At 47.0% G+C, this 14,408-nt stretch overlaps 1 protein-coding gene across 1 annotated transcript in view; it reads left to right on the top strand.

The window, feature by feature from the left end:
- Tubgcp3 (tubulin gamma complex component 3) overlaps nucleotides 1-14,408 on the top strand; it is a 52,800-nt gene that overhangs the window by 27,430 nt on the left and 10,962 nt on the right. Inside the window, 6 exon segments of the mRNA XM_090341869.1 lie at nucleotides 1,041-1,151; nucleotides 1,420-1,528; nucleotides 2,419-2,608; nucleotides 3,199-3,334; nucleotides 3,879-3,947; nucleotides 8,759-8,894. Of these exon segments, the coding sequence (XP_090197995.1) occupies nucleotides 1,041-1,151; nucleotides 1,420-1,528; nucleotides 2,419-2,608; nucleotides 3,199-3,334; nucleotides 3,879-3,947; nucleotides 8,759-8,894 (751 nt within the window).

Genomic DNA, 14,408 nt, shown 5'->3' on the forward strand with positions numbered 1-14,408 from the left:
ATTGACTGTAGAAGTGTATGTGGTGGTTTGAAAGGAAGTCCATTGGACCCTTACCTACCGTGAATCACAAGGAAACTGGATGTGAAGCCCGTGCATGGCTCAACGTGGTAGAGTGCTGGTCTGACCAAACAAAGCTCAGGGATAGTGCCCAGGCCCTGAGTTCAAGCCCCATGACTGACCAAAAAAGGAAAAGAAATGGCAGTGTGGAGGTGTGGTCAGGTGCACTGCAGTGTGGAGATCTCATCCATGATAACTGATTGGGACGACGTGAGGAGAGGGCGTGGAGCTCAGGCGGCTGCCGGTGAGAGGCCGTCCACTCAGCCACTGTCCTCCTCAACTGGAGCGTGTATTCGTTCTGGGTGTCCAAGCACGGGTGTGAGGGCCTGCGTGCAGTGGTGAGAATGCCTGGATGCAGTGCGCACAAGCTGGGAATGCAGTGAATGTCTTCCCCGGTGTCCCAGGTGTCCCTTCTGTGCTGCAGGGGGAGGGTGGGTGAGCAAGAGGGAGGGTGAGCTGAGGCTTCCCCACCACAGCTGGGCCAGGGAGACCCACAGAGGTGGCTTCCTTCCCTGCCGCCTAGAGCACTGCTGCTTCACGTTTGCCGAACCGTCCTGTGTATTTCAGCGTTCACCGTGGTGGCAGGCTCTTTTGTGAATGGAGCACATGGGCCCCTGCGCCTCTGTTCCACGCTGGAGCTCTGACACCAGGCAGGAAAGTCTGTAAAGTTTATATATATCTAACTAACCTCCAAAAGCCAGAAGTGGAGCTGTAGCTAAAATGCTAGAGTGCTCGCCGTAAGCACAGTGGTTGAGGGGCAGTGCCTCAGCCCTGAGTTCAAGCCCTGGGACTAGAGCCCTTTGTACATATAGATCAACTCCGGGAAAGATTTTTGTTTAAAATGCTTTATGACACTAATGTATCGTGTATTTGGAGACTTTACCTAAGGAAGAACTTTGAAGACTAGAACGTTGTTGTTGCTGTTAGCTGATACTTTGTGTAATTACCGTTCTTTTTAATATTCAGTGCACTTTTGTTTTCAGTTTTTTGTAGCATCAGATCCAACAGTCAAAGCAGATCGACTGTGGCATGACAAGTACACGCTGAGGACGTCAATGATTCCCTCGTTCATTACGACAGACCAGTCTAGGAAGGTAGGGCTGGAAGGGCTGGTGATTTCAGACTTAGTCACCAGACTCATTTTCACTTAAATAAGCGTTCCTCGATGCTCTTGAAGTGAGTGTTGCCGGAACGTGTCAATATAGTCATGTTTGTTAATGTGTCTTTCACTACAGCTCTCTTGATTGTAGAGGGAATGCTCTTAAATTGTTTTTAATCAGTATCCAATTTGTGATGTAAATATTTGTAGTATTTTGAGCATTTAAATTTCTATAAGACAATCATAAGAAATTTTCCTTGTAGGTGCTCTTGATAGGAAAATCAATAAATTTTTTGCACCAAGTTTGCCACGATCAGACACCGACCACAAAGATGATAGCAGTGGCTAAGTCTTCCGAGTCGCCTCGGGATGGTACGGTCAGGTAGAGGGCGCTGACGGGCGGGGCGGGGGGGGGCGGGGGGCGGTATAGGGCTTCTGACCATGAGAGGGCGTTGATAACAAAGAGGGGCTGACTGTGGTGCCTAGGACAGTTGGCTTAATTCCTTGCTCAGATCTTGACTCTCAGGGGGTTGCTGAGACTTTCTTAGCCCTCCCTTTGAGGGTGGTTGCCCGCAGGCGGTCTTCTGAGCTTTTGGCTGTTTCTCCTCCTCTGGAGCAGTTCTGCCTTTTGTCATGAGATAAGGAGGTGGCATTGCTTGTCAGGGCCGCAGTTGGTCTTCTGTCAGAGATGCCTCGTAAAAGCCTCTGTTCTGCCTTCAGTCTCCACGGTCCTCTTTTTTTTCAGTGTAAAGTGATGGGGGCGCTGGGCTGGGCTGTGGTGTTGGTGTGTCTGGTTCTGTCCCCTAGCAAACCTTCAGTGACGTCCCTGGAGCTCAGGGAGCAGGGTGCTGTTCTCCCATAGGGCTGGGCAGCTCGTGTTCCTCTCTCATGCCATTTTGGTCTCGGGCTCATTGGCGGAGGTGTCCGTGGCGGTGAGGGCTTGGCGCTGTGCTCACAGTTCCTTAGGAGACTTCTAGTAGCAGTTGGAGCACAGGGTTCTTGACCTTGTGAGCCGTACTGGGGCTGGCTCCTCCTGTAAGTCCAGGTGCTGGTGACCTGCTAGACGGTGGTGCATTCCATTTCAGTTCCTGGGCCTTGCTTTCCCTTTGTGGATGGCACAGCTCTGGTGGCTGGCTGGGCGGCGTCTTCTGTTGATGCTGCTGTCGGGTTGGCACTGACTTCTGTCCTTGTGAGCCTTCATTATTCCTTTGTTAAAATACATCTTACATATGTATGTGTGCTTTCCCTTTTGTTCTTTACAGCTGCAGATCTATTCACAGATTTAGAAAACGCCTTTCAAGGGAAAATTGATGCTGCGTATTTTGAGACCAGCAAGTATCTGCTAGATGTTCTCAATAAGAAGTACAGCTTGCTGGACCACATGCAGGCCATGAGACGGTACTTGCTGCTTGGTCAAGGAGACTTTATAAGGCACTTAATGGATTTGCTGAAGTAAGAAACTTTATTTGCAGTATTTTAAGATGATAAAGTACTTTGCCTTTTCTCCTCCTCCTCCTCCTCCTCCTCCTCCTCCTCCTCCATGTTTCTTTTGTGCTTTTGTGGGTCGTGGGGCTTGAACTCTGGGCCTGGGCACTGTCTTGAGTTCTTCATCTCAAGGATACCACCCTACCCTACCCCTGGAGCCACAGTGCCACTTCCCGTTTTCTGGTGGTTAATTGGAGTCTCTTGGACTTTAGTGCCTGGGCTGGCTTTGAACCTTAATCCTCAGATCTCAGCCTCCTGAGTAGATAGGATTACAGCTGTGAGCCACAGTGCCCAGCTGCACTTGACAGTTTTTGTTTAAAGCAACAAATGTCCTTAGAGGGGTTTGAATATAGCTAACATGTTAGCACATCTAAACTAAATCTGGGTTAATAGTTTTGAAATTGCAAAGAAATAGGATGCCATGAAGCAGTTTGTTTCTACATTGGTCTCTTTTGTCTTCTAAGTTTTTAAAATTTGAGCTCTGTTTAATGTAAACTTTTTAAAAGTTCAGTAAAATTGAAGTAATGTTTTCTGTAATTAAAATCTGTTTTATCAAGACCAGAACTTGTCCGTCCAGCAACAACTTTATATCAACATAACTTGACCGGTATTCTTGAAACTGCTGTTAGAGCAACAAACGCACAGTTTGACAGCCCTGAGATCCTCCGGAGGCTGGATGTGAGGCTGCTGGAGGTACGAGGGCCCCCCCACGCACGAGGGGTCCTGGAAGCCTTTCCTTACTTTCTAAGGCAGCCTGGGAAAGCGGGCCTCTTGCATGTGACCCTGATCTGTGCTTGTTTACTGGTGGCTATGGGCAAGTCCTCTCCCCTCCAGGCCACATGCTGTCATCAAAGTGGTGAGTCTCAAGGCCCCTGGGCTCAGGTTGGGTCAAGTTTCACTCTCATGGATGACTTACCACACACAGTAAGTTGGAGGACACCAGAATGATAAATGGTGGTGGTGTCTGTTCACCGGGAAAGTGTCTCTTTGGTGTCCCTGACAGACGGGTTCTCCTTGGCACAGCTCTGTACACAGGAGCATCTGTCTGCCAAGTTATTGAGAGAACTTTTGGTAGAAACCATTTTATTTCTTAAAATCTGTACTCAAAGAGATTTGGAAGCCATTGTAAGATAAGACACATGTTTCTTTCCCGAGTATCTTATTCCATGTTTGGTGAGACTCAGCTCCTCGTAGGAAACGGGCTACCTGAGTGATATTTTCTTCTTTTCTGCATTAGGTCTCTCCAGGTGACACAGGATGGGATGTTTTCAGCCTGGACTACCATGTTGATGGGCCCATTGCCACGGTAAGGTCATCCCCTGTACTTACTCACCCTTGTGTATATTCTATCTACACCTCACACCTGTAAGAACTTCTGATTGCTGATGGTGACACGTAGCATGTACCCACTGAACAAGCACTAAGCCAGGGTAGAGTGTGTTTTAAATAGTTGTTAATGAGTGCTGAAATGCTATTATTTAAAGAATTTGTTCTATCATAGGTTCCAGCAAGTACCTAATAAATGGATTGTTCATTTTGTTCCATTATTCTTAGACTGTAGTAACTAATTTAGGATAATTTGAAAGAAACTATAAAGTATATTTTAGGAGAATCATATTTGTAGTACTTAGACAAAATTTGATATTTAGTATTCATTTCAACTGATGAGAAAATAGCTCTACTATTGTTCCTAGTGCTTTTACTAACATGAAGAAAACTAGCATCTCTCCTAACAGTGAATTCTAAAAGGTAAGGTAGGAAAGTACTCTTTATGTGTTTGCAATGAAAATGCCTCTTTCTATTGCTCACGTTCTCTTTGTTGAAGGTTGAGTAAGTTCTCCTTGACCACTGTATCTCCTTAAAACTGACTCCAGTCATTTTTTTGTTTTTTTTTGCCAGTCCTGGGCTTGAGCTCAGGGTCTGAGCACTGTCCTTGGACTTTCTCAAGGCTAGAGCTCTACCACTTGAGCCTCAGCACCACTTCCGGTATGTGGTACCGAGGAATCGAACCTGGGTCTTTGTGCATGCTAGGCAAGCACTCTGCCACTAGGCCAAACTCCCTGCCCCAGGCAAATTCCTTTTTAAAAATGAATTCATGCCAATGTTTGAGCACCAGGTCAAACCTACCATCATTTAAATGTCAGTACTTTTTTGTTTCACTTAAATTAGCTCTTTCTCTTTTATTTCCTAATCAGTTTTAAGTAGCTCAAATGCACAACACGTTATATTTTAGCCAATTGCTTAAATTGGAGATTTAATGTTTTCTGCCTTGTTTGTGTGCATTATATATTATGTTCATGCATAAAAGCTACTGTGTTAGGTCTGGCTGGTGATATGGCTTAGTGCTTGAGAACTTTCTTAGCATAAAAGATTCCAGGTCAGTGCCCAAAATTCATGGCATTGTAGTAAAGGTTATTACATTTGTTATCCACAAAGTGTTAAGTGCCTTGGCAAGTAGGTAAAGTGAATATAGTTTAGACTCATGAGTCTCTCAGTTACTTCCTAATATTACACATGTTGTTTCACATAAATAGTACAAAATACTACTCATTATTGTGCATGTGGTATTGTGATAGTTTTGTATGCCCCAGTGAGAGGCTAGGAGTTTGGCCTACCATGCATGAAGACCTGGGTTTGATTCCCCGGTACCACATACATAGGAAAAAAAATCCAGAAGTGGTGCTGTGGCTCAAGTGGTGGACTTCTACCTTAAGAAAGCCCAAAGGCAGTGCTCAGGCCCTAAGACGAAGCCCCAGGACTGGCAAAAAACAAACAAACAAACAAACAACCCCAGAAAACTCCAGTGAAAGGACTGAAAAGAAGTTCATATTATAGGGTTATTTCTCAGATCAGGACGAGGCCCACCCTTAGGTTGGCCAACGCTTAGGTTGGCTGCATCAGCCTGGGCTGCCCGGTAAGAAAGGAGGGAAAGTGAATAGGCTTGCTGTTGACTGGCAGCTCAGCCAGTGGCAAAATGTGGGGAGTATTAGAGGGTACTGGTGTCTGCCACTCCATTTCTGGTGTTAGCGTATTTCTAGCTAAATTACACAACTGTGAGTATAAACATTGAATCTAGAATGATATTTATCAGAGTAAATTGCAGTTGTATATAAAAGTTACTAGAAACATAAAAAGGAGAGGAATATGACATTAAAATATATTTTGAATCAAGGTTTGAGAGAAAATGTTTTATGCTTTTCCCTGGTTAAACTTATGAGTTACCTGTTTCTTTTCTTTTTTTCTTTCTCGTTGTGGAGCTTCAACTCTGGCCTGGGCGTTGTCCCTGAGCTCTTCAACTCAAGGGTATCACCCTATCCCTTGAGCCACAGCACCACTTCCGGTTTTCTAGTGATTAATTGGAGATAAGAGTCTCATGGGCTTTTTAGTGCCCAGGCTGGCTTTGAACTGTGATCCTCAGTCTTAGTAGCTAGGATTACAGGCGTGAGCCACCACACTCAGCACCTGTTTTTTTTTCTATTCCCATTAAGTTAAGGTTGCCATTTTTGTACAGAATTTAGATTCACACTCTTTCTATGATAAATATCAATGAAAATTTCTGATAGGTCTAATTCTGGAAGTATGAAATAAAAAATTCATATTAGTTAAAATGACTAGCCAGGTGAAATATTTAACATATTGGTAGTTCACCTTATTTTTAATGAGTCTTAAGTGCATTGGGTAAACTCAGTAGTTTTATTTTTCTTAGAATTGAGTGCAGGGAGGTCTTCTGGTGTTAAATCCTCAGCTGAAGGTGGCTTGTGTTTGGAGCTGGAGAGGTCTCTATTCTAAGAACAAGCAAGGTGGACACCTGTTTATTTCTGTCCTTCATATCCAAGGGTCAGGTGTCTTGTTGGGCACTGGTATACAATTAATCTGAATTGTATTGTGTGGTAGTAGATGAACACAGCAGAACTGTGTGGTAACATTTCTTCTCATGTATGTGTAGCAAAATGTGTATTAATACCCTGGAGAGCTATGACTGAACTGAATCTTAAAAAATATATCATTTGGGGGCCGAGAGTTTGGCCGGGAGTTTGGTAGAGTGCTTGCTTAGCATGCACAAAAACCCGATTCCTTGGTACCACACATATAGAAAAAAGCCAGAAGTGGTGCTGAGGCTCAGGTGGTAGAGCTCTAGCCTTGAGAAAGTCCAAGGACAGTGCTCAGGCCCTGAGTTCAAGCCCAGGACTGGCAAAAAAAAATATCATTTTAAATGTGCTACAGGAGCATGGTATTTATAGAACCCTACCATACCCTATAGTGTGCCCTGCCTGTAGTGAAGAATATTGATTTATCCATAACATTATCTAAAACTGTCACTCTTAATTTCTGTAATTTCAGGATTGCTAATAGTGTATACACAGCATAGCAAACATCTCCCAAACACTCACAGCAGTTTCTAATCACTCATCATTCTTGAGCACTTACCACATACTAGTACAAAGAGGCATACGGAAGAATACATGCTCAGAAGAGAACAAGATAAACCAATAGAAAATTACATGTTCATATTGTATAGTTGGAACATAATTTTTGTTTGTTTTGTTTTTCCCGGGACTTGAACTCAGGGCCTGGGTACTGCCTCTGAGACTCTCTTTTGCTCAAGGCTAGAGCTCTACCACTTGAGTCACTTTTCTGTGTATGTGGTACTGAGGAACTGAACCCTGGGCTTCATGTATGCTAGCAAGCACTCTGTCACTAGGCCATGTACTCAGTCCTGGAACATAATGTTCTAAAGTATGAGCAAGTGGTGGCTTCTTTGACAGGATGTGTACCTTTGTCCCGGAGGGTGGAAGGTTTGAACAGGTGAAGGAGCTCCCCTCAGGGCAGACCTGGGCTTTGCCTGGTATAAGGACAGGGACTGCCATCAGGTTCTTGCCCAGGTGGCTGTGGACATCAGGGTACAGCCTCCTCTGCCCCATTATCTATTTGTGCTGCACTCGTATTTGTATAAGAAATGTGTCCAATGCACTTTGCAGAAATCCTGTTTCATGTGTGCACGGAGTATACTTAAACTAAGAAGTTACATGGGCTTTCTCTCGTGGTCAGATTTAGCTGGGCCTTCTGTATTGTTTTGATTTTTTTTTTTTTTTTTGCCAGTTCCAGTCCTGGGCTTGAGCTCAGGGCCTGAGCACTGTCCTTGAACTTTCTCAAGGCTAGATCTCTACTACCACTTGAGCCACAGCACCACTTCTGGCTTTTTTTCTATTATGTGGTACTGAGGGATCGAACCCGGGTCTTTGCACATGCTAGGCAAGCCCTCTACTACTAGGCCACACTCCCAGCCCGGGCATTCTGTATTTTTATTTGTAAAATGGAGCTGCTGTGGGATATGTGGCCAGGGAGAGGGAAGACAGGGTGCCATGCTTTGCTTGCCCTTATCAGCTGTCTATGAGCATGGGAGAGCGCAATCCCAAGCAATCAGGAGAGCTGTGAGGCTGCCCTGAGTGGCTCCTGGTGGAGCTGTGAGCCCTGCTGCTGCCCTGGTGTCAGGAGAGTCCACGCAGGTGCTCCCACTGCCCGTGTGTCAGGGAGTGAGAGGCCATAGGAGAGGCCATGTTTGGGGTGGATTTAGAGTCCTTTCTGATAAGCTGTCCCTTAGCCGTAGGATGACCTCCCGCCCTACTTCCAAAGCTGTAGATTTGGATAAAAATCCCAGCCCAACCTGGTGCTGGTGGCTCACAGTAGAATCCTAGCTACTCAGGAAACTAAGATCTGAGGGCTGCAGTTCAAAGCCAGCCTGGGCAAGAAAGTCCATGAGATGTGTCTCCAATTAACCACCAGAAAATCTGAAGTGGCGGTGCTGTGGCTCAATGTGGTAAAGCACTACTGACCTCGAGCTGAAGAGCTCATGGACAGCGCCTGGGCTCATCGTTCAAGCCTTAAGACCTCCACCACTGCCACGAAATCCCCGCTTTGTGCTGCGAGTCTGCCTGGTGTGTAAATGCGCGGCTGTTGTGGACTGTGGCACTTCTGTGAGCTGCCAGTGTATTTTCACACGGCTCTGGACGCACTGGAGTGTCTCCTTGTGTCTGGAGGAGCAGGTCTGGCTGGGGAGGACTGCTGGCCCGAGGGAGGACTGACCTGACCGCTTGACCTCTGCTGCCCCCTCTTCAGGTGTTCACTCGGGAGTGCATGGGCCACTACCTGAGGGTGTTCAACTTCCTCTGGAGGGCGAAGCGCATGGAGTACGTCCTCACTGACATCCGCAAGGGCCACATGTGCAACGCCAGGCTCCTGAGAAGCATGCCAGGTAACGCCTGCACACGGCCACGGCCGCCGCCGCCGCCGCCGCGGCCACTCAGGAGAGGTGGAGCTTACGGAAAGGAATGGACTCAGAAGACATTCACTTTGCTTGTCTGTTGTTGTTGTTGTTTTGTTGCAGTATTTTTGCCGGTCCTGGGGTGTGCACTCAGGCCTAGGCACTGTCCTTGGGCTTTCTCACAGCTCGTGCTCTACCACTGGAGCCACAGCACCACTTCTGGCCTTTTCTGTGTATGGCAACCAAGGACTGGAACCCAGGGCTTCGTGCATGCTAGGCAGGCACTCTACCGTTCGGCCACACTCTCGGCCTCACTATTTGCTTTTGAATTGTTTTTCCCAAAAGACTTACTCATAGCATTACTTGTCTCAACTTCAGTGCAAACACAAGGAAAATTGTGACTTGCTCATATTTTTCAGTTTTGGGCAGTGCTGGGGTTTGAACTTTAGGACTTAATGCTTTGGGGGTAGATGTTCAACACTTGAGCAGTGCCTTGGCCCCCTGCTCAGACCAAAAACTTTGTGGGTACGTGTTGTCAGAGCATACCGCTTCAGGCAGGAAGCAAGCAGTCGTTTATTTATATGCCCATCCGCACAGCGCTTCTCCCTGGAAAGTTGTGTATTTGGTCCCTCCCCCCCCCACATGTCTATTAAATTCAAATTTTTAAGTTTGACATGTGAAAGTGGAGGTTCATTTTGGTGTGCTTAATGCTCTTAAAATTACTATTCACATTTCTTTTTTCAGAAAATTGTGAATTAGGTTGTGTTTCACTTCTTTTGGGATGTTAGTGATCTTAGGTATAGTTTATAAAGAAGTAGAGTTGCTCATGACCAAGCAACTTCATGGGCAGAAATTTAGCAGTTATTATTCTTGTTAGCGTAGCATATTTAGAAATGCCCTGTGATCCAAAAATATGAGGCAAAATGCTGAAAGGTCTTACAGAGTGCTCCTGTAGAGTTCTTTCATGCAGTGCAAGTACCCCACAGCCCACAGCAGTCACTCCAGAGACGTCCTAGAGCTTGAACTCAGGGCCTGCGCACTAGCCTTGGGCTTCCTTAAGGCTAGAGCCCTTCCAATTGAGCCATAGCCCCACTTCTGGCTTTTTCTATGTATGTAGAACTGAGGAATCAAACCACGTTAGGCAAGCACCAAGCACTCTACCACTAGGCTAGGCCACATTCCTGGCCCCTCCAGAGAAGGTTTGTTTTTTTGGGTTTTTTTGGTCACGGGACTTGAACTCTGGGCCTGGGGGTTGTCCCTTAGCTCCAAGTCTACTACCCTACCCTTTGAGCCACAGCACCATTTCTGGTTTTCTGATGGTTAATTGGAGATAAGAGTCTCCTGGTCTCTAGTGCCTGGGCTGGCTTTGAACTGTGATCCTCAGATCTCAGCTTCCCGAATAGCTAGGATTATAGGTGTGAGCCACCCACACAGGCCAAGAGAAGGTTTTGATCATGGTCATCATAGCAGTAACCGGCCACTCGTTGAGAACCTGAAGCTGCAGGCACAGCCACCAGCTCCTGTCCCAGGTTGGCTTGGGACAGGTTTTTGGTGATGGTCTGCAGAAGAGCCACACCCATTTCTGATGTGAGATCTTTTAATGGTCAAGCCTGGAAAGGAGCAGAGTTGTTTTTTTTTTGTCTTTGCCCTGTGGCTACATAGCTAACTATCTAATAATCACTAAAATGGTTTGTTACCTTTGTTAGCCTCAGGGTGACTAGCAGTTGCAGCTGAGTCCCTGTGTCAGGGGTATCAGGAGTTGAAGGTGTAGGTCCAGGAGCTTGTCTTCTTTCCTAGTGTCAGGGGTATCAGGAGTTGAAGGTGTAGGTCCAGGAGCTTGTCTTCTTTCCTAGTGTCAGGGGATATCAGGAGTTGAAGGTGTAGGTCCAGGAGCTTGTCTTCTTTCCTAGTGTCAGGGGACATCAGGAGTTGAAGGTGTAGGTACAGGAGCTTGTCTTCTTTCCTAGTGTCAGGGGTATCAGGAGTTGAAGGGGTAGGTCCAGGAGCTTGTCTTCTTTCCTAGTGTCAGGGGTATCAGGAATTGAAGGTGTAGGTCCAGGAGCTTGTCTTCTTTCCTAGTGTCAGGGGTATCAGGAGTTGAAGGTGTAGGTACAGGAGCTTGTCTTCTTTCCTAGTGTCAGGGGACATCAGGAGTTGAAGATGTAGGTCCAGGAGCTTGTCTTCTTTCCTAGTGTCAGGGGTATCAGGAGTTGAAGGTGTAGGTCCAGGAGCTTGTCTTCTTTCCTAGTGTCAGGGGTATCAGGAGTTGAAGGTGTAGGTACAGGAGCTTGTCTTCTTTCCTAGTGTCAGGGGACATCAGGAGTTGAAGGTGTAGGTACAGGAGCTTGTCTTCTTTCCTAGTGTCAGGGGACATCAGGAGTTGAAGGTGTAGGTCCAGGAGCTTGTCTTCTTTCCTAGTGTCAGGGGTATCAGGAGTTGAAGGTGTAGGTACAGGAGCTTGTCTTCTTTCCTAGTGTCAGGGGTATCAGGAGTTGAAGGGGTAGGTCCAGGAGCTTGTCTTCTTTCCTAGTGTCAGGGGTATCAGGAATTGAAGGTGTAGGTCCAGGAGCTTGTCTTCTTTCCTAGTGTCAGGGGTATCAGGAGTTGAAGGTGTAGGTCTAGGAGCTTGTCTTTTTCCTCGTGTCAGGGGTATCAGGAGTTGAAGGGGTAGGTACAGGAGCTTGTCTTCTTTCCTAGTGTTGGGACATCAGGAGTTGAAGGTGTAGGTCCAGAAGCTTGTCTTCTTTCCTACTGTTGGGACATCAGGAGTTGAAGGTGTAGGTCTAGGAGCTTGTCTTCTTTCCTAGTGTCAGGGGTATCAGGAATTGAAGGTGTAGGTACAGGAGCTTGTCTTCTTTCCTAGTGTCAGGGGACATCAGGAGTTGAAGGTGTAGGTCCAGGAGCTTGTCTTCTTTCCTAGTGTCAGGGGTATCAGGAGTTGAAGGTGTAGGTACAGGAGCTTGTCTTCTTTCCTAGTGTCAGGGGTATCAGGAGTTGAAGGGGTAGGTCCAGGAGCTTGTCTTCTTTCCTAGTGTCAGGGGTATCAGGAATTGAAGGTGTAGGTCCAGGAGCTTGTCTTCTTTCCTAGTGTCAGGGGACATCAGGAGTTGAAGGTGTAGGTCCAGGAGCTTGTCTTCTTTCCTAGTGTTGGGACATCAGGAGTTGAAGGTGTAGGTCTAGGAGCTTGTCTTTTTCCTCGTGTCAGGGGTATCAGGAGTTGAAGGGGTAGGTACAGGAGCTTGTCTTCTTTCCTAGTGTTGGGACATCAGGAGTTGAAGGTGTAGGTCCAGAAGCTTGTCTTCTTTCCTACTGTTGGGACATCAGGAGTTGAAGGTGTAGGTCCAGGAGCTTGTCTTCTTTCCTAGTGTCAGGGGTATCAGGAGTTGAAGGTGTAGGTCCAGGAGCTTGTCTTCTTTCCTAGTGTCAGGGGACATCAGGAGTTGAAGGTGTAGGTCCAGGAGCTTGTCTTCTTTCCTAGTGTTGGGACATCAGGAGTTGAAGGTGTAGGTCTAGGAGCTTGTCTTTTTCCTCGTGTCAGGGGTATCAGGAGTTGAAGGGGTAGGTACAGGAGCTTGTCTTCTTTCCTAGTGTTGGGACATCAGGAGTTGAAGGTGTAGGTCCAGAAGCTTGTCTTCTTTCCTACTGTTGGGACATCAGGAGTTGAAGGTGTAGGTCCAGGAGCTTGTCTTCTTTCCTAGTGTCAGGGGTATCAGGAGTTGAAGGTGTAGGTCCAGGAGCTTGTGTTCTTTCCTTGTGTCAGGGGACATCAGGAGTTGAAGGTGTAGGTACAGGAGCTTGTCTTCTTTCCTAGTGTCAGGGGTATCAGGAGTTGAAGGGGTAGGTCCAGGAGCTTGTCTTCTTTCCTATTGTCAGGGGTATCAGGAGTTGAAGGGGTAGGTCCAGGAGCTTGTCTTCTTTCCTAGTGTTGGGACATCAGGAGTTGAAGGTGTAGGTACAGGAGCTTGTCTTCTTTCCTAGTGTTGGGACATCAGGATTTGAAGGTGTAGGTCCAGGAGCTTGTCTTCTTTCCTAGTGTCAGGGGTATCAGGAGTTGAAGGGGTAGGTCCAAGAGCTTGTCTTCTTTCCTAGTGTCAGGGGTATCAGGAGTTGAAGGGGTAGGTACAGGAGCTTGTCTTCTTTCCTAGTGTCAGGGGTATCAGGAGTTGAAGGTGTAGGTCCAGGAGCTTGTCTTCTTTCCTAGTGTTGGGACATCAGGAGTTGAAGGTTTAGGTCCAGGAGCTTGTCTTCTGTCCTAGTGTCAGGGGTATCAGGAGTTGAAGGTGTAGGTACAGGAGCTTGTCTTCTTTCCTAGTGTCAGGGGTATCAGGAGTTGAAGGTGTAGGTACAGGAGCTTGTCTTCTTTCCTAGTGTTGGGACATCAGGAGTTGAAGGTGTAGGTACAGGAGCTTGTCTTCTTTCCTAGTGTTGGGACATCAGGAGTTGAAGGTGTAGGTCCAGGAGCTTCTCTTCTTTCCTAGTGTCAGGGGTATCAGGAGTTGAAGGTGTAGGTACAGGAGCTTGTCTTCTTTCCTAGTGTCAGGGGACATCAGGAGTTGAAGGTGTAGGTCCAGGAGCTTGTCTTCTTTCCTAGTGTCAGGGGTATCAGGAGTTGAAGGTGTAGGTCCAGGAGCTCGTCTTCTTTCCTAGTGTCAGGGGTATCAGGAGTTGAAGGTGTAGGTCTAGGAGCTTGTCTTCTTTCCTAGTGTCAGGGGTATCAGGAGTTGAAGGGGTAGGTACAGGAGCTCGTCTTCTTTCCTAGTGTCAGGAGACATCAGGAGTTGAAGGTGTAGGTCCAGGAGCTTGTCTTCTTTCCTAGTGTCAGGGGTATCAGGAGTTGAAGGTGTAGTGCAGGAGCTTGTCTTCTTTCCTAGTGTCAGAGGACATCAGGAGTTGAAGGTGTAGGTACAGGAGCTTGTGTTCTTTCCTAGTGTCAGGGGACATCAGGAGTTGAAGGTGTAGGTCCAGGAGCTTGTCTTCTTTCCTAGTGTCAGGGGTATCAGGAGTTGAAGGGGTAGGTCCAGGAGCTTGTCTTCTTTCCTAGTGTCAGGGGTATCAGGAGTTGAAGGTGTAGGTCCAGGAGCTTGTCTTCTTTCCTAGTGTCAGGGGTATCAGGAGTTGAAGGTGTAGGTCCAGGAGCTCGTCTTCTTTCCTAGTGTCAGGGGTATCAGGAGTTGAAGGTGTAGGTCCAGGAGCTTGTCTTCTTTCCTAGTGTCAGGGGTATCAGGAGTTGAAGGTGTAGGTCCAGGAGTTCGTCTTCTTTCCTAGTGTCAGGAGACATCAGGAGTTGAAGGTGTAGTTCCAGGAGCTCGTCTTCTTTCCTAGTGTCAGGAGACATCAGGAGTTGAAGGTGTAGTCCAGGAGCTTGTCTTCTTTCCTAGTGTCAGGGGACATCAGGAGTTGAAGGTGTAGGTCCAGGAGCTTGTCTTCTTTCCTAGTGTCAGGGGACATCAGGAGTTGAAGGTGTAGGTCCAGGAGCTTGTCTTCTTTCCTAGTGTCAGGGGTATC

Source organism: Megascapheus bottae, chromosome 11, assembly GCF_031878675.1.
Source record: "Megascapheus bottae isolate mThoBot1 chromosome 11, mThoBot2.hap1, whole genome shotgun sequence".
Lineage (NCBI taxonomy): Eukaryota > Metazoa > Chordata > Mammalia > Rodentia > Geomyidae > Megascapheus > Megascapheus bottae.